Source organism: Stegostoma tigrinum, chromosome 8 (assembly GCF_030684315.1).
Source record: "Stegostoma tigrinum isolate sSteTig4 chromosome 8, sSteTig4.hap1, whole genome shotgun sequence".
Classification (NCBI taxonomy): Eukaryota; Metazoa; Chordata; class Chondrichthyes; order Orectolobiformes; family Stegostomatidae; genus Stegostoma; species Stegostoma tigrinum.
The window spans coordinates 37,715,235-37,734,985 of record NC_081361.1 but is presented as its reverse complement, the minus strand read 5'-3'; the positions used below and the strand labels follow the sequence as shown (position 1 = coordinate 37,734,985).

Sequence of the window (19,751 nt, the reverse complement as noted above, 5' to 3'; positions counted from 1 at the left end):
GATAATAAAGTGTGAAGCTGGATGAACACAGCAGGCCAAGCAGCATCTCAGGAGCACAAAAGCTGACGTTTCGGGCCTAGACCCTTCATCAGCTCTCTGATGAAGGGTCTAGGCCTGAAACGTCAGCTTTTGTGCTCCTGAGATGCTGCTTGGCCTGCTGTGTTCATCCAGCTTCACACTTTATTATCTTAATGCACAAATATATTGTGCTCTCCCCCAGTTTGACTTTTCTATTCCAGTTTATCTAGAGGACAAGTCTAACGCAAAGTCTCATTTCTCCCTGATGAGTTACTCCTCTGAACTCCTTTCACATTCAATACCAAGTGCAAATAGCTTAATGTCTTATTCATGTCTCAAAATGACCATGCTGAACTTTAGCCCTCATTCACTTCTCTCAGCCCTCATTCTTCTGATTACCTCCACCTTTTCTTATCTTAACCCATTGCCCTCTTCAAGATTAACTTCCATCAGATCTATTTCCATTTTTTGTGATCCTTCTTCGCATGCAATTTGACCCATTCGCTAATCTATCGTTGCTTCCATGCTGGCCAACATCATTACAGGAAGTTTTCCTCATTACCTTTCTAAAAAGCACTTACTTTTTATGCAATATTTCATATGTAATAAAAAATCCCAAGGCAACTTAGAGCAATATTGAAAGACAGAACTTCATGCAGCCACAGAAGGCTATATTGGCATTGTGTATCATGTGGTCAGGTTACCACAGAAACGGAGAATTAAATATACTCAAAAACTAACTATTCATGGACTTCTGTGAAAATGCCACAATCAAAACCAGAATATCACTTGCAATTGCCTGTCTCCCTGTTCTCACAGCATTGCCTCTTGAGTCCCACAAGAACCATCCTCAGTGTCTTACTTTTTCTCATCAGCAACATTATCCAAAATTAGTCTCAAGGGTCTAGGCCCGAAACGTCAGCTTTTGTGCTCCTGAGATGCTGCTTGGCCTGCTGTGTTCATCCAGCCTCACATTTTATTATCTTGGAATTCTCCAGCATCTGCAGTTCCCATTATCTCTTATCCAAAATTAGTGTTAGCTTTCACAGATGCACTTGTGGCACTCAGCTCTGCTTCACCAGCACCTCTCATGACTCTGTTGCATCTATTAAATTATTACTCAGCTTATCCAACATCCGGGATTGGATGAGTAGGAATTTCCACCAATTTTGTTTTTTTGGGAGGACTGAAGTCATTGTTTTTGGTGTCCGATCCTAGCTGTATTCCCTAAATATCGAGTCCATCCTTCTCCCTGGTAACAGTCTAAAAGTAAGGCAGTCTGTTTGCAATTTTTTTGAATAAAATTCTTAAAGTGAGGAAATAGGATATTCAGCCCAACAAGTCCACGTTGAGTCTCTAAAGAGCATCCCACCCAGGTATATCCCTTTGTTTTAACCCTGCAACCCTGCACTTCCCATGGCTAACCCACCTAATCTACACATCCCTGGACACTATGGGCAATTTAGCATGGCCAATCCACCTAATTTGCTTATCTTTTGACTGTAAGAAGAAACACACACAGATACAGGGAGAGTGTGAAATTTTCACACAGACAATTCCCGAGGCTGGAATTGAACCCAGGTCCCTGGCACTGTGAGGTAGCAGTGCTAACCATTAAGTCACCATGACAATTTTAATGAGTCCTCTGACATCATATTCACACCACCTATAAAACCAACCTTCTCCACGTCAATAACATTGTTTAGCCTGGCCTCGGTCTCAGCCCATCCTTTGCTGTAACCTTGGTGTGCTCCTTTGTCGCTGCAGAACTGGACTATACCTGTTGTACTGTCTCACATCCTGTCACCCCTAAATTTGAGGTCATCTGAAACTATGTAGTGTCTGTTTCATCTCATAGTGTATTCATCCTGTCATATCTACATTGCTCCCCAGTAAATCACACAGGGGAGGTTAAAATGGGGAATAAGCAGATGGCAGACCAGTTAAATACATTGTTTGGTTCTAAGTTCACAAAGGAGACAGAAATAACACCCCAGAAATATTGGGGAACACCGGGTTTAGTGAGAAGGAGGAACTGAAGGAAGTCAGTATGAGTAGGGAAATGATGTTGGGGATACTGATGGGTTTAAAGGCTTTAAATGGGTTTAAATGGGTTCAAAGATACTTGGGGACCAAATGTCTACATTTCAGACTATTATTGAAGTGACCCTAGAAGTAGTGGATGCATTGGTGGTCATCTTTCAAGATCCTATTGACAAGATTCTGGAACAGTTCCTATGGTTGACAGGGTAGCCAATGTAACTCCACCATTCAAAAGGGAATGTGAAAAGAAAACACAGAACAATAGACTAATGTCACTAGCAGGGAACATGTTAGCGTCCGTTATCAATGAGTTAATAGCAGAAAACAGTGACAGGATTGGGCACAGTCTGCATGGATTTACGAATGGGAAATCATGCTTGACAAATCTACTGAAACTTTTTGAGAATATAATGTGTCAAGTTGATATAAGGGAGAGTTTGTGAATGTAGATTACTTGGACTTTCAGATAGCTTTTAGTAAGGCCCCACATAAGAGATTAGAGTAAAATTAAAGTGCACAGGATAGGAGGTCGTGTACTGAAATGGATTGTGAACTGATTGGCAGACAGAAAATAAAGAGTAGGAATAAACAATCTTTTGATTTTGTGTCTTTTTCCAAGTGGTAGAGACCAATGAGTGGAGTATTGAAGAGGTCAGTGCTTGGACCCCAGCTTTTCACAAAGTATATTCATGATATAGATGAAGGAACTAAATGTAAAATCTCCAGGTTTGTAGACAAAGCTGGTTGAGGAAGGTGAACTGTGAGGAGGATGCAGAGATGTTGCAGTGTGATTTAAACAAGTTGTTTAACTGGGAGATTTACCGTAATTTTTTCTATGCAGACTTGATTGGTCTAAGGGCGTTTTCTGTATTGTATAACTCTACAGTTCTATATTCACTGGAGTTCAGAAGAATGAGGGGGAATCTCATAGAAACATATAAAAAATTTAACAGTACGAGGACGGATGAATGCAGGAAGGACATTACCAATGGATTCAATGATCGGGGAACAGTCTAAACATATAGGGTTGGGTTTTTTTAGAATTGAGGAGAAATTTCTTCATGCAGAGAGTGGTGAGCCTATGGCATGTTCTGCCACAGAAGGCAGTTGAGGCCAAAACAGGGAATGTTTTCAAGAAGGCGTTACATATGGTTGTTAGAACAAAGGGAAGCAAAGGGTATGGGGAGAAAGTGGAAAAAGTATGCTGAATTGGACAATCAGCCAGGAGCAAATTGAATTGTGGAGCAGGCTGAACGGCTGTTGCTGCTCCTATTTTCTATGTTACCAAGCAATGTCTTGATTTTAAAGTTCTTATCCTTCTTTTCAAATCCCTCCTTACCCTTCCCTAACTCTGTAGCTTCCTCCAATCCAACAACCCTCCAGGATATCTGTACCCAAATAATTCTGGTCTCTTGTGCATTCCCAATCTTAATTGTTTCACCATTGGCAGCTTTGCTTTCACTTAACTTATCCCAAGATCTGGAACTGCCTCCCTCCAACTTGCTAATGCTCCACCTCACTTTCCTCCTTTGAGCTACTGTTTCAAAACTTACCTCTTTGACTACACTTTTTGGTCATCCACCCTAAAATCTCCTTGTGAAGCTTGACATCATGCATTTTTAACATTCCCATGAAGCATCTTAGGATATTTCACCACATGAAAGGTTTTTTTGTAAGAAAATCTGGTTGTTTTTATTGTGTTTACAAATCGTGAACACAGGCCAAAGTATACTTCAATGGACCTTATTTTAATTCTATCTAAGAAGGCAAGATTTTAATTAATTCAAAATCTATCCACTTGCAGAGTTAAAATGCACTCCAAATGAATAGTTTTGAGTGACTTAAATCTCACAGACCATGTCCAGACTGTAGGGGCTATTTAGGATTTTCTAAATGTCCTCAGGTTTACCAACTTCGCCTTGTGCCAATTTAACTGTCCAGAGAAAGCACCCAGTGCCAGGCTAAGTGATTACACCCCAGGCCTGCCCTATCTGGTTTAGTGTAGGTGCAGTGATAGAGAATGCCCTGCTCCCTCTGCCAGCACAGTGATGGCCTAGCTGCTTTTTCTATGTTTTTTTTATTTATTTTTAAAGTTAGCAAGCACATTCACACTGAAGCACCCTCTCCATTACTTACCTTTTAGTGCAGTTTGCTACTTCCATCAAGCTGGAATCCCTCTCCAGTTCCGAGGCCCCATCTGCCACCTTTAATTAAACAGGAGTTCAGGGAGTCCATACCAATTCAGGGTCAAAATGCTAATTAGTGACCATTTACCGGTTGGGCAGGTTCAACACCCACAAACTGTGTTGGCTCACGGCTCCTGCTCCCAAAGTGAAAACTCAACCCCACGGTCTTAAACGTTCTGGCATCAAACAATGATTGCACATTCAAAATACTAAAATGCCAGGAAAGAGGTTCAATTTCTCCCTTTCTCTCTTTCTCTTCCTTTCTCTGTGCCTCCCTTTCTAATTTCTGACGTCCCTTCCTTTCATGCAGAGGTCTGTCGCACAAATCTTGGAGAAATTTCTAACTGTCAGTTACAAAGCATGATCAGTCTGGGATCATTAAGTGCATATGTAATGTATTCAGAAATACCCAAGTTACGCTGTGAATCTGGATCACTCCCTTTAACAGCCAGGAGATGGCAAAATACCTGCAAAATGCCACTAAATGCAAAACTCCCTTCTGGCAGTGAGTGATTTATGTTTTGCAAGTGTAACCGTTCATGTTCACCTATGAAAATGCTCAACATAATAATGTTTTAAAATCCCCTGGTATGAATAATACCACCAGAGTATAATAATTGAATGTAAATCAAATAAGGTATCAGCTGCAGTTGGCAGCACTCTCTTGGCTCAACCACATGCTAGTGGGGTCAACTGAGCACCTAAAAACCAAGGCTGACAACCCAGTGCAGGACTGGGATACCTTACTCTGAGACATCATCTGTCTGTTTAAGTGGATGCAGTGTATATCTCACCTCCCGACTTCCCAGAGCCTGTCCATCATCCACAAGGCACAAGTCAGGAGTGTGATGGAATATTCCCCACGTGCCTGAATGGGACCAGTTCCAACAACACGCAAGAAACTTGAAACCATCCGGGGCAAAGCATGGGATTTAAGGAAACGTTTTTTTTCAGTCAGATGGCCAGTCTCTGGAACTCGCTGCTTAAAAGGGTGGTAGGAGGCTGGAATCATTTCCACATTGAAGAAGTTTTCAGATGATCACTAGACCTTGCACCATAGAGACAAGGCTATGAGCCAAGTGCTGCAAAATGGGACAAGAGCAGGTCAGTGCTTGATGGCCAGCATGGATATTCAGGCTAGAGGGCCTTTTGTGTGCTGTGAAACTCTACTGGCTGAATCTCACTTCTTTTTGGCTAAGTACAAGTTGCATTGAGTTTCTAGGATGATTTCTCATTGCAAGATCCAGTGAGTTTTTGACCCGTTTCCTACCAAATTCACTGATTAATTATAAGTCACAGCCCTATGGTGTCTCCCATGTTTATTTTACCATGGGGCATTCCTGAACAGCGGATAGCCTGGAATTTACTGGGATTTCTTTCATCTGTGCCACCTTTAAAAAACCTGCTGGGACAGGCACTGTCCATCTGGTGCTGCCTCACACAGGGTTGCCAGGTAGAAAGGGGAAATCAATGGTCCGCTTTGAGAGGAGGGTCCTGGGCTCCTGCTGAACAGGACGAAGTTCTCACCCAGGCCAAGGCAGTCTTGGCCATTGGGAGGAACACAAAGCACTGTCAGAAAGTTAATGTCCCTCCCCATTCCACTGCCATCATCTTCTTTCCAATACCTCACACTCACACTCTCCCTGCTCCTGCATCCATCTTCCACTAAGGTTCATACTCAACCACTCTCATTATTGCCTGCAACATATTCCATCACTCATTCACACCCACCCCAACCCCAATGGCACCAACCCTGCATACCCTCTGTGCTGTCTACTGAATCACTCAGTCTCTGTGGGCATGCAGCGCTAATAACTTTCACCTTTTGGAATACCTGTCTCTTTCTCTCATTCCAGGAGGAAATCGGTTTGCAAAAGGGCAGACAGAGTCAAGACAAATGGTGCGCTGCCCATTTTTTGGATCATTGCTCCTTATGAAAGGATCCTGACTGCCCTGAGCGAAATCTGGACTGGTATCGGTGACTGCCCTGGCCACTGTGCTAAGAGCCACTAATCAAAGGCTTTCCCCCTTGGCTCTTCTGAGGTCTATCGACAATTGATGGAAAGCTTCCTGCCTGCAATGAAACAGTAGGGCAAGAGAACAGAAATATGAGATTGCTATCTCTGGCTGAGGATGGTCAGTTTCCAACAAAGGAGGCTGTTCAGAGTTGGCGTTGAATTGAATCTGCCCAGCGGAGGCTTTATCTTACTTAACCGTGCCGAGTTTTCCTGCTGTTGAGCTTTTTCTAGGTGAGCTTGATGAAAGTGGGAGTCAGAACACTAATGAGGTGAGCTAGGATGTTAATGAGGCATTTAACATGCAATGATGACCATCAACTGGCTACTTTGCTATCACCAAGCAAGAATCTTGCCAAGTCACTTGGAGACAGTATAAGAGATGGAGCAAGATGATTGTAATGTGAAGATGGGTCTCGCTGCACTTGCCATCTCACCACAGCCCATGTCGCTCATACCCCTGTAGGATTTCTCTAACTTTTTGACTCCATGGGAAGTCGGTAACAGGACTCCGGAAACTGTCGTTTGGATTGTTTAAAATGTTCACAGTGCACACTTTGTTAGTATTTTCTCAGGTGACTGTTATTGTTTTGTTTGGATAATGGATAAGGATCACTCAGATTGGAGAACTATTCTGTTTGGGTTGGCAGCAACTGCCTGAAAGCAGCCGGTGCCTGGAGCAGGCTGCTATTATTCAAGCCACTACCTGAACTGCTTTTGTTGTACTGAGCAACAGTGAGGTATCACGGTCATCGAGATCCCTATAAATGCGGGTGGGGTCTCTGAACAGCACCATCACTGAGATCCAGCACGTATTGGGAACATGACCAGCCACTCACAGGGAATTCATCAGCTTTTACAAGCCGAAAAACGGGCCAAAGAAAAGTTAGAGGAAGCCAAGAAGAGTGAGTAAACTTGACCTGCTAATAATTTCTGGGAGTCCAGAGCATGAAAAGTCGTTTCAGTACTTCATGCAATCAAAGCATAAAGATTACTGGATCGGAGAAAGATTTATTAAGATGTTAAAAACTCTCAATGGAATTATGAATTGGAGTGGCATAAATGGTGCTAAAACAAGAGTTTCTATAAATGGTACATCTTATTTTACTTCATTTGAGTTCAGAACTCGGACTTGTATCTTTGTACCAGCTGAAATCTAAGATATTTTATAATATCGCAGCTATTTCACTTGTGAAGTGAGAGGCACATGTAAGGGGTGGACATGCTATGTCACAGACCTTGCAGAGAACCGCACACACTATGCCAGAAAGGGCATTGAAAACAAATGAATAATTTAGGGTGAGCTCAGTCTCCTTTGTTAGCACTGCCACCATTGGATAAACACTTTGCTGAAATTCTGCTTGCAGCAACCTTAGGTTAAACAGTGGTGCCCCCGCTGGAAAATCATTGGCTTTTCTGAATCGATATCTCACACAGCAAACAGTGTAAGGCTCAGTACTTTAACATCAAGGGCATCCAGGCCTTAAGAGTACACCAGGTCAACCCGGACGAGATTGTTCCTGCAGTGGTTCTGAATTATTCCACTCAGAAAGAGTTCTGTCCACTTCAATGTTCTTTTGTTCCTTAAATGATTTGAGAGATTTCATCTCCACAGACTCAGTCAGGAAGCGTATTTAGTCCTCTCTATGTGAGGAGATGACATGGAAATTTACCCAGATTAACAAGGGAAACATTTTTTTCATTAAAGGTTAAAATTCCCTACCACATTATTCTTTAACCTAAAAGTATTTGGGGTTTGTTTGTAATTTTTTTTAACCCTATTCAAGACACTGACTCCTGCTGGGGTTAGGGCTCTATGGGTGCCAAGAGCCCAGCTGTAGCAAGGCACTGAGTGTTGGCAGTCTGTAGGGGGTAGGGAGGAAATCACAGCAGAGGCCAAGCCCGTCCTCCCTCCACTCTGCAAAGCAGCATTTCCTTTCCCTGTTGGGGAGAGCCCAGCAGGGAATTTTTTGGCTCTGCTCCTCCAGTCAGTATTTCCCTGCGCATCACTGCCCTCCTGGATGATGACATGCTGCTGTGTGGATGTCGAGTGAAGGGGCACCAGCCAGTTTGTAGCACCCCTACTGCCTGCTTGGCTGGTATCAGCCATCTCAACGGTAAGAACAAGTCAAAGCTCGGACCATCTGGTCCACATGGCTCCATTACTTGGAAATGAATCCATTTGGAGGGAGCACAAACACTTTCAAGTGATTTTTTGTAAATCTGAAGAAGGTTATTGTGTTTGCATTACATGCACCTTTATATTTAATGATTTAAATGCTGATTTTTTTTTCTCTCATTCAAATAGCCTATTTCTGTCAAGCTTGGCCCCAAGTCAAGCAAAGCAAGAGCTAGAATAATACGTTATCATCCGTATAACTGTAGCATGCCAAGTGGAGTAGGACTGAAACTGCATTCAAAATATATTAAATGCCCATTTCACATGTGGCTAGGTGTCAGATTATGGTAGAACTAAAGCGGCATCTTAATATAAGGAGTACAATTTACAGTCACAAGCATTAAAATTGTCTGTGAAAGAATTAAAGTAAAGCTCAATGTTAAGTACACTCATCGATACTGACAGAAAAACAAACCTGTGCTTCTGGTCATGAATGCCACTCCGACAGAAAATGTGAGACCTTCAGAAGTGGCAGCATTTGGGGTTTCGCACCTTGAAGCTGTCAAGCAAAATGCCGAAGTTGTATTTGGCCAGTCCAACTCCCCTGGCCAGTCTCTCGTCACTTCCTCCTCACCCCACTCAGCTTCATGCTGAGCCTGCTAACAGCTCAGGGCTCTCTTTGTGCAGTGCAGAGTCCAACTAGATAATCATGTCAACACACACATGTGGCATGAATTAAAACAATCTGTCTGTGTCAGATTAAACCAGCAACATGTTCCTCATAATGAAATGATAGAAATTTCACAGAAAATGCGTCATAGGACTGGCTTGTTTGCTGAGGTCCAACTCATCATCCAAACATGTAAGATTTTCATACTGAATTCTGAACTTGAATGTAGCCATTTAGCATTCATTGCCACATTGGCCCGATGGATTAACCTGGACCATGTGTACTTGGGATGGGCAGGCTGTGAGATGAACCCTTCCATGCTCTGTCCTAGCTCAGGGAATGTTTGCAAGGCAATCTGTGAGACTGGAATGGACTTCCAGCTCTGAATCCATCTGACTTATATTAGGTCCAAAGCTGAAATACCAACAGTCTTCCCCTTGTGTGCAATAGAGAGAGATCAAGACTGTAAAAGCTTGCTGAATATGTCTATCACAAAACAAGGAGTGGACCTGTTACAGCTCATAGAATGGAATGTTTCATTATTTGAAAGCATGTCATGCCTATTAACGAAATGGTATGTGCAGTGTTTGGCTTTAAATGTATTTTTTTGAAAATTCAGCCAAAATATTATTTGTTGGAATAAGTACCGTGTCCAGAGTAAAAGGTCATTCTTCTTGCGACGTGAAAACTGCAAAAGTGATTGTTCAAGGACGTAGGTTTGAGGAGTCCAGAAATACAGCGTCACTGATCCAGAGTAGGGCTTTAAATGTAATTTTTTGAAAATTCAGCCAAAATATTATTTAACAGAATTCTCTCCTCTCAAAAAGTTTGTGATTATTTGGAATTCTCTGCACAGAGAGGCTGTGTTTGCCGAGTAACTGGGCATATTCAAGGCCAGGGCAGAAAAACAGGAGGCTGGAAGAACACAGCAAGCCAGGCAGCATCTTAAAGAAAGGAGCAGTCAATGTTTCAAGTATTGACCTTCTCCAGGGCTGGATGTGGGGGTAGTGGGAGCTGCAGATTAAGGGGGCAGGAGGGGTGGAGGTGGAATTGGATTGATGGGTGGACACTGGTGGTAGATAATACTTGATTAGTAAATGGGAGGGATGAATGTAGTTGGTGGCTCGAAGGGAGGGTCAGAAGATGGAATGGGAGGGAGAAGGTGGGGCTGGAACAGGAGCCAGGGGATGGGTGGAAAGGTTATTTGAAATTAGAAAACTCAATGTTGAATCCTCCAGGCTGTAGGGTATCCAGGCTGAAGGTAAGGTGTCCGTCTTCAAATTTGTGTTCTGAGTCACTGCAGCACTGGAGGAGGAGGATGACGGACATGTCAGCGGGGGAGTGGGCCGGGGAGTTGAAATGGGCAGTGACGAAGAGGTTAAATTGGCCGTTACGGGCCAGGCGAAAATGCTTAGCAAAATGGTCACCTAGTCAATGTTTGGCTTCTAGCCTCCTGTTAGTTTACCTTGGATCTGCAGCTTTTTTGTCTCTAACCATATTCAAGGCCAGGATAGATGGATTTTTTGGATCCTATGAGATTTAAGGGATATTAAGGATAGTGCTGGAATTGGAAGGTAAGGTTGAAGATGAGCCATGACTTTATTGAATGGCTGATCAGGCTCAAAAAGCCGTTCCTATTTCTCATGCTGATTAAATTGAAATATATCATCCACAGTAAATGTATGCTGGATGTTAATCAAGTAATAGTCTGAAATATGCAGTGCTTCCTCAGAATACTTCTGAACTCTCTCCCCTAGTGAGCATCCTGAATTGTACAGTGAAGTTAGATGGACATTTTAAATTGGATCTTATTAATGCTTCTGTCTCCCTATGGAAGAAGTAAGAACATGTTCAAAAATCTTTCATTTACAACTTCCTAAAACAGTTTCCTCATATTATAATTAGAGCACAATCGAGAAGTAAAGAATTGCCTTTCTTGCGGAGCATCAATAGTGATGCTGTTGACCTAGGCTTTAGGAGGTGTACAAACACCACTTGCTCTCATGTCTCCTTGCTGACTGCCCAACCATCACCCCTCCCACCACAGCCCACCAAACCACTCTGAAAATCATTGTTTAAAAAGCAGCAATGAATCCCCTGTATTTAGCCTGCTCTGGGCTAAGGCTCAGAAGCACTAGATCTAATAAGCCATTGCAACCCATGACAGTTTGATGGGCTAATCACTTATCTGACACACTTAGATTCCTGCAATGGCTCCTGATAACCTGCCTCCAATGCTCCAACTGCTGTGCTAAACATATCATAAAAATATAATTCCACATCACCAGACAGCACCATGCAGACTACCTCAGCTCAGTACAGCAACGTGGAATTAGAAAACAAACAGGCAGCAATCTTCCATAATTAGATTTTGTACATTTCAAACCTAATGAAAATTGTGCACATAAAAATGGAATGGGTGTGGGATCCATGAAGAAAAAAAATCAATATGTCTTTGAAGACAAATCTTTTAGACACAGCATGACGTAACACACGAGAGCATTATTAATCAGTCTGGCCTTGTTCGACGGTTTCATTTCTTGCAATCTATTGATTCCCTTTTGTGTGTGATGTTTATTAGATTGTTGGCACCACTGGTACCATAAAATACTTATCAAATATTTTCTTTGGTGAACGCTTTTCCAGGGAAGGGAAGACGTTTGAAACAAGCTAAGGACGAGGCACAAGCTGAGATAGATCAATATCGTCTGCAAAGGGAGAGGGAGTTCAGACAAAAACAAGACTTTGTACGTATCAATGCAAACAAGTTGATTTAATTACTGCTTGCTTTGTAAAACTGAATTGAATAAAGCATATTGTTAGAATCAATGGTCACAAATCAGAAGTCCTTGCACATTTTAGAAAAGAACAATGGGATTTAATCCATATCTGGTCAGTCATGACGCAAATATGAGTGTTTTTGGAGTTATCCTCAGTATCACAAATGGAGACATGAATAAACTTCACCGCTGATGATAAATCAGAGCTTGTTTTGTTTTATGTCATGATTTTATATTTTGGAATCATAAAAATTCCCAAAGTATCGGATGGCACCATTGAATAATGTGTTTTCAATGCAGGCTTTGTGAGTTGTGCTCACCACCACCTCACAGTGCTAATCCCATTGGGACATGGAAAATCAGTGTGCAGGGAGTTATCCTACATGGAGATTACAGGCAATCATGTCACACTGAATGCATCCCTGGTCCCTGGTGTGTGAGTGTGTATGAGATTTTTTTAGTTTTAAACCTTCCTCTTGGTTGAGGTATTTTTACCCTTTAGATGGAGCCCACCCATTACCATCTGGAGCACAGAATGTTTCAAATTGATGGCATCGTCAGTTTCCAGTTCCTTCTGCAAGAATCAAGGCTGCCATTTCCCCAGGGCCCATCTTGGTGCCACTGGCCCTTAAAGGGCCAGCTGCAGTTTATGATGGACACAGTCAAGTCCCTGCAGGATTTGCTAGGCTAGTCCTGGAGTTCTGGCAGGAATCCAGCAGGATATTCCATGATAATTTGGATGTTTCAAAAAGAAAAGCCTTAGAAAAGACACACAACATGATCATCCATTGAGTAAAAGCTTTGCATGAGATGGTGCAAGGTCAGACAGAGCAGCAAGGACACAAGACTGATATTTTGACCAAGGTGATATAAGCCAATCTATCCAAAGCTATGGTAGATGGGCTGCAACAGGGCTTCCTGCTGGATGCACAAGGAAGGATGTCAATTGAAGTTTCCTCTATTTGACTGCACGTATGTCGAAATAAATAGGGACAGACACATGAGGACAGGATCAGGCTTTCCCACCACCGCTCAAGAGAGTTTCACTTGGCCAATACTACACTGCCAATTGTTGTTTAAGCGCGAACATAAAGCAGGCCATCTTTTGTAAAGTATCCTAGGTACTTTAGATCCCTGTGCATTCAGTAGATGAGCTAGGGAAGGGAAAATGTTAGAGGGAAAAGAAAACTGGAATCTTGAATGTGTACACTGTAAACATCATAATTTCACAAATTCTTTCCAAAATGTTTCAAGTGGAAAAATCCAGTGACGTGGCCTTCTGTTTACAGTAAACATCTCTCTGTTTTATCTTAGATCATGGGATCTCAAGGTAACCTTTTAGTCAAAGTGGATGAACAAACCAGAGCAAAAATCAATGGGCTCATAAGCAACCATGAACGGAACAGTGAGAAGGTTCTGCAGGACCTCTTGGGGATCGTATGTGAAATCAAACCAGAAATCCATATTAATTTTAGAGAGGCAGGCTCCCATTGATGGGATAGTCAGTGGTGAATTAAGCTTTATCAAACTATAAATGTGGCATCATTGAAGTTAATTGACGTTGCATAATGTGCATTTTTCATGGAAGCAGTGTTGACACCTTTTTTTTGGGCTAATCACCTTGGGTTGTTTTCCTACAACATGAATGCACATTGTTATTGTTGATGGTTCCTACCTTCACCCGTGCATCTGCAATTAGTCTCAAGAGAGTCTGTCAGTCTAGCCCCAGATATCTGAGCTATCTATCTAACGTTCTTTACAAAAAGCACTGTAGGACAGTATGACCATGCTGCCCCTTGAGACAGTTGGACCACTGAATTAGATAAAGGCATCTAAATTCAGAAGTTGGCGTGGAAAGAATTCTGCTACTGTCAAACGTGCTTATCTTTTGTATGATCTGAGGGAACTTTACAAATAGCAGAAAATGTCAGAAAGGGAAAGTTTGTTCTACATTATTTCCAACTCTGGTGGAATGAATTAAAAATATCAGCTTAATTAATGTTAGAAATCACTCACAATTCTTCACCTACAAACCAGACTCAGCAAACAGTTAAGCCAGGTATGACAAATTTGTTAGTTATCATTCTCATACATTGCAATGTACACAAATTATCAAAAAAAACTGTCCCAATCTTGAGCCTGATGATTGCGGCCCATATTGACATCCAATCAATTGTCAGCTTTGAATCTTTTTTTCGGTTTGTTTTCCAAAATTTCAATTTGATTCTCTTCAGTTGTTTGTATGTGGGAATGTGGCCAGGTACAGTTCCCAGAATTTGTGTTACCCTCTTACACTTAGAACCATACTTCCAACGAGTGACAGATTGTACATTTTCTGTGCTCTGCATGATCACAGTTTGACACTTTTGACATCAGTGCAACTGGGCCAGGTTTTTGGTGCTGTCTTGTCCTCAACCAATGGATTTGTTTTTTAGGGAAGTCACCATAACCCAGACCTTTTAAAGATTGTATCGTCCTTCAGCAATTAATTTGTGGCACCTCTTTTGGCCCTTCTCTAAAATAGTTGAACTTTCTCACGTACAGAATTTGAGAGACCCGTGCCTTCTGATTTGTCTACGCCAAAACTGGGGGTGGCGCCTGAGTGGTTGAGCAAGTCTGTCCCTGGGAGAAGGGGGCAGGTTTCACAGTGTACTTGGCTTGAGTCAGTTCATGGGCAGCAGTCTCTCATATACATGCTAAGGCAGTGCAAGATTAAAGCAGTTTATACCTTGCCTGGCCCATTTTGGAAGATTCAGGTTTACAGTCACCAGTTGCCCTGGTGACATCCTCTCCATGGCCCAGAGATGCAATCAGCAGCGGCTGGTTTTAATATGCGTGCATTTCACCCTCTCAGGTGACATTTATTTCCTCAGTGCAGGGGAAAAGCTCTGCTTTGCTGTGAACAGGACACAAATAGCCCATCCGCATCAAGCACTCATGATTTACATATTAATTAGTTATTATACGAAACAAGGGATGGACTGAGATACTCAGGTACTTGAGAACTGGGGTTATGCTTTCCAGCTTATTTTCTGTCCTATTATTTTAATATCAGAAACACAAATGCAAATAGCTGCAAAAATAGCAAAGTGAAAGCCTTTGAGAATACAGCCCTCAGTGTAGCAGGTAATCAATTTAAACTGTTTGATATATTCAGATAGGCTGTTGTAATGAGTTCTTGTTTTTGCGATACTTGGAGTCAATGTTTAAAAATGGGATACAAATCAAAATGTCACAGCAGCAACTCATTTGTGTGTTTTAGTTTCATTCCCTTAATAACCCAACATAAAAGATGCACAAGCCTCCTTTATCGAGGAGATGGGAATCATATCATTTCTGTGGTTTATCTCTTAGAGGAACAAAGTAGTAATTTGTGACCTTCCACTGGATCGCAGTGATAATTAATGAAAATGTGTGAATTAAGTTATTTTAACAGTCTGTTAATGTTCACATTGAGCAGTAAATTACCTTGAAATGCTTCCCAAATGCTAGTTTATTTCTGTCAGGCAAAGGTGTATTATGAAATCCAATTGTTCTCATTTCTGCAAAGATAATTACGCTTATTTTTGTGCACAATTCCCCACTGACATGACTGAAGTTCAACTTCACAATAAAAAAATTGAGAACAAGATTATTTATGCTGCTTTCCTCTTTCGTGAAACTTGATTGTGCAAGCCACAAATCGCCAAATTTGATGCCACCAGTTCAAAAACATCTCAGTGTGGTGTTAGCAGTGTCACAGTCCTGCAACTAGGGTTGCCTGGCCTCACCTGTCGGCACTTGCACCTCCGTTTTAGAAAGCAGTGGATCAAAGTCCCACTTCAGGATTTCAGTATAAAATCAAGGCTATACTGAAGTAATAATCCAGATCCTGACGTGTTATCCTTCAGAAACGCTGTCAAATCAAGGGCCTAGTCAAACCTGCTCTGCACTTTAATTGGACATTAAGGACCTTTTTGAAGATGAGCAAGCAGCTTTGCTGGTGTCAGAGATAATAGGAACCACAGATGCTGGAGAATCCGAGATAACATAGCGTGGAGCTGGATGAACACAGCAGGCCAAGCAGCATCTTGGGAGCACAAAAGCTGACGTTTCGGGCCTAGACACTTACGGAGCGTCTTGGCCCGAAAAGTCAGCTTTTCTGCTCCTGAGATGCTGCTTGGCCTGCTGTGTTCGTCCAGCTCCACACTTCATCTTAGTTTTGCTGGTGTATTGGCCAACACTCCTCCACCTTTCTTCATTACGAGAAGCAGATCAATCTGGCTAATCATCAAACCGTAAACAGTGAGGTTTAGTTCCACGCCAAATGTTGGCTCCTTTGGCTACATAACAGTAGTCACTGTACTTCAGAGAACCACTGCAAGTCATGGCTTGAGCCAACGGTTAAATTGTGCAGTGATAGGGAAGCAGTCGGCATGGAGGCAGTTAGCTTTTCTAAATATTTCTGCCTGCTTTTACCACAGCCACAGCTTATGGTGGCACGAAAGCAGAGTCAGAAGTTGCATCTGCTGCCTCCAATTTTTGGGAACATACTAGTAAGCTATGATTAGTTGACGACAGACTTTCTTTGCCTTTCTGTTAATTGGAGTGCCAAACAGAAGCTGAACCGTGCATTCATTTGGCTCCTGTTAGCTACTATGAATGAAATATAATGCTGCGCTTTTGATGTTAGAATTATCTCAGTGCCTGCAATTATCTGACATTTATTCATTTGAACCATTCAAATTCCAAGTTCCAAAGTTATTTAAGCACAAAGGAATATCATTTCATGGACAGGTTTTAGGAAGAAGTAGAAGTGAGGTGAGTTGGTATAGTAAGCCTGCAATTTGCTGATAACAATGGTTTACTGTTCCGAAAACAACAAATGCTCGAGACCACAGCGGCTCAGACAACATCCATGGACTGGGGTTGAGCTAATGTTCTGAGTTTACATGACTCTTCATCAGAGCTGAAGTGAAGTGTGGAGGGAGCTGTGGCGGTGGTAGATGTAGAGTGCTGGTAGAGAAAAGATGTTGATAGTTCAATGATTGTAACGTGAGATTGGCAGAGCAATGTTTTATCTAACTTACAGACCTGAAAGAGAAGACAGTCCCACTGGGCTAGGGTAGGGGAGAGAGGACCTGGTGACAGAGATTGTAACAAGTAAAGCTAAAAGCAAGGGAAGAAATGGGAGTTAGTTCACAATTTGAAAGTATTGAACTTAATATGAAGTTCAGAAGGCTTTAAAGTGACTCTCCCCCACAACTATAGGATAAATGCTGCTCCCCTCCACACTTCACTTCAGCTCTGATGAAGAGTCATGTAGACTTGAAACATTAGCTTGTTCTCTCTCCATGGACCCCTGTCTGACCCGTTGTGACCTCCAGCATTTGTGTGGAGCTGAAGGAACTCAGCAGGCCGGGCAGGATCAGACAAGGAAGACAGTTGACATTTCGGGTCAGGGCCCTTCTTCAGAAAAGGGTCCCGACCCCAAATATCAATTTCCCTGCTCCTCTGATGCTGCTTGGCCTGCTGTGTTCCTCCAGCTCCACACTGTGTTGTCTCTGACTCCAGCGCCTGCAGTTCTTGCTATCTCTGATCTCCAGCAGTTGTTGTTTTTTTGGAAAGATGCCAGCATCTGCACTAATTTGCTCCTACAATGGTTTTCTGTTTCTGTACAGAGTAAATGGAGTCAGTTTTTAGTCAGGACCCCCACCTCTACATCAACTTGATCAAAGCCAGCTTCCAGACTGTTTTCTTACGTTAGCTCTGGAAAAGCACTTCATTGGCTGTCAAATGTTTCCAAATGTCCTGAGGCTACGCTGGGCACCGGAAAAAAAATTGAAAGTTGATTTTTTTTCTTTCTCCTTATTTTCAGAACCATTATAAGATCCATACTGTCAGCTTTTCAAAGATTATCCAGTTGAATCAGGAGTGGAAAAATCCTCCAAATTGTCTTAACCAGTAACATTCTATCCAGAGAAACTAACATTGAGAAAGAAAATAGAAAGTAACTGAGCAGTCGTAATGGAACTGCTTCAATTGCTCAGGTGATGGATGCTATACAATGGCTGAGGCAAACCGATCAGAAAGGTTTCAAGCTGACCAGCTGTCAGTGTTGCCTTCTGATCTTAGTCAAGGCAGATGGAAGAGTTCTACTCCTATCCAACAGAGATAAAATATGACTAAGGTTCCTTGCTTTGGGTAACTAAACAGTCATCTCTGCTTGAGGTTGGTGTTTGCACAGTGGGCATGGGCTGTTCTCAACTCCACTATGATAACTCACCTTGCCAAAACAACCTGTCATCATCCTCTATCAGGTCTCATGCAGTAAGATCTGAACAAAGTAATGGAGGGCAGTTGGTGCCATTAGAACTATGTCCAGTAAACAGGTTAATATGAAGCAGAGCACTGTGGATGCTGAAGATCTGAAACAAAACCAGAAATTGTCACCTTCTGAAGAAGGGGAACTGGATTCGAAATGTTAACTCTGCTTTCTCTTCACAGATGCTGTCTGAACTGCTCCAGCAATATCTGTTCCAATCAGTAGGCACTATGTTCAACAGGGAGAGAGGGAACAAAACCACAAGAGTCTTTTTAATAAGAAAAGCAGCCATTTAGAACTTATCTAATTAATTCACAAATTTACAGAGATAACATGTAATGCACATGCACCATTTCCAAACAAGTTATACTGATTCTATTTGCACAACATACAGATGCTACTAAGTAATTATGGACAGTTTTACACCGCAGAGTATAAAACTATGTGACCACACATTGAGATGGCACGACAAGAAATATTCATTTATCTTGTGGAATTTGTTTTGCAATCACTGCATGAGACAGGTATAAACAGGTATATGTGTCGTATAAACACCAGGACAGCATAGTTGAGCCAAGTGGCCTGTTTTTTTCGTTTTGTATACCATATCTAAGCTAACAATCAGCAATGCCACAGGTAAATTGATGCTTTTCCTCTTGCTGTTCCGAACAATCTACCACAACCCTGAGACAGTGTCTACTGGTACTCAACACAATTGTTCCTATTCCACCCTCTTCCCCTCTCCAGCAGCGTCCCAGAGTGAACGTGACCAATTAGTTTATTGAGAAATGGAAATGCCACCCACTGTGTCGTTTCCCAGTCCCTGGACATTCTCTGTAAATACTAGTCAAGCATTCTTCAATGTTGATGGCTCAGTATTCATGCAGACACCTTCAGCATCAAACCATGAATAGCGCCTGTTAGATATGTAGATTTTCTTTGCTGGAAATGTTCCATCAAACTAAAACAAATCAGAAACACCACAGTGGTGCCTCATTATGAACACGGCGTGATATGCATCAGCTCTATTATGGCACACATTACAGAAAGCATTCAAAGGCAAAACAAAATCCCATCAAGTATTTCAGGGGAAACCTCACACAAATGTTCTTTCTGTGGCTCTTAAAGACAGTGAAAAGGCAGGCTGAGCACGAAACCACGTAAATTTAAAATAATTGATACACAACAAAGGTATCCCAGGTAGTGTGTGCTGGACAGATATGTTTGCACTGTGTCATGTGAATCTGATTGTCAACAAATAAGATAACAGTTTGTTTCAAGCAAATTATTCAACCAACTTCCATATCCCCATTAAATTGAGTATAATTTTTAAACTTAGAGCAGGTTAATATAGAACAAAATCAGATGAGGTGTGAAATAGATAACTAATACACCCTCAGTCAGTTTGTCACTATACTTGTTAGGTTAAATTTACTTCCAAGCACAACTGACGATAAGAGCTGTTGCTACTATAACAAAAGGAATCACCATTTTTTAAATTTCTTTTACATTTCTCTGTAAACATATAGCCCCACCCACCCAAATTCTACACACACCTTTAAACTTTGGAGGCAGGATATTCAGGACTGTACACTGTATCTGAATGCACTGTCAAT

At 41.9% G+C, this 19,751-nt stretch overlaps 2 protein-coding genes across 2 annotated transcripts in view; one reads left to right on the top strand and one right to left on the bottom strand.

Moving 5' to 3' along the window:
* The window catches only part of ptprc (protein tyrosine phosphatase receptor type C), a 258,737-nt gene extending 249,804 nt beyond the window's left edge, over positions 1-8,933 (bottom strand). Inside the window, exon 1 of the mRNA XM_059647796.1 lies at positions 8,857-8,933. The gene's annotated coding sequence lies outside the window, so the exon portion shown is untranslated. The remainder of the gene's footprint in view (positions 1-8,856) is intronic.
* Positions 6,905-15,448, top strand: LOC125456461 (V-type proton ATPase subunit G 3-like). The gene is made up of 3 exons (XM_048539581.2): positions 6,905-7,167; positions 11,698-11,798; positions 13,146-15,448. Exons 1-3 carry the CDS (start codon positions 7,086-7,088, stop codon positions 13,323-13,325), a joined length of 363 nt encoding a protein of 120 aa, XP_048395538.1. The 5' UTR covers positions 6,905-7,085; the 3' UTR covers positions 13,326-15,448.
* Positions 15,449-19,751: the final 4,303 nt, after the last annotated feature.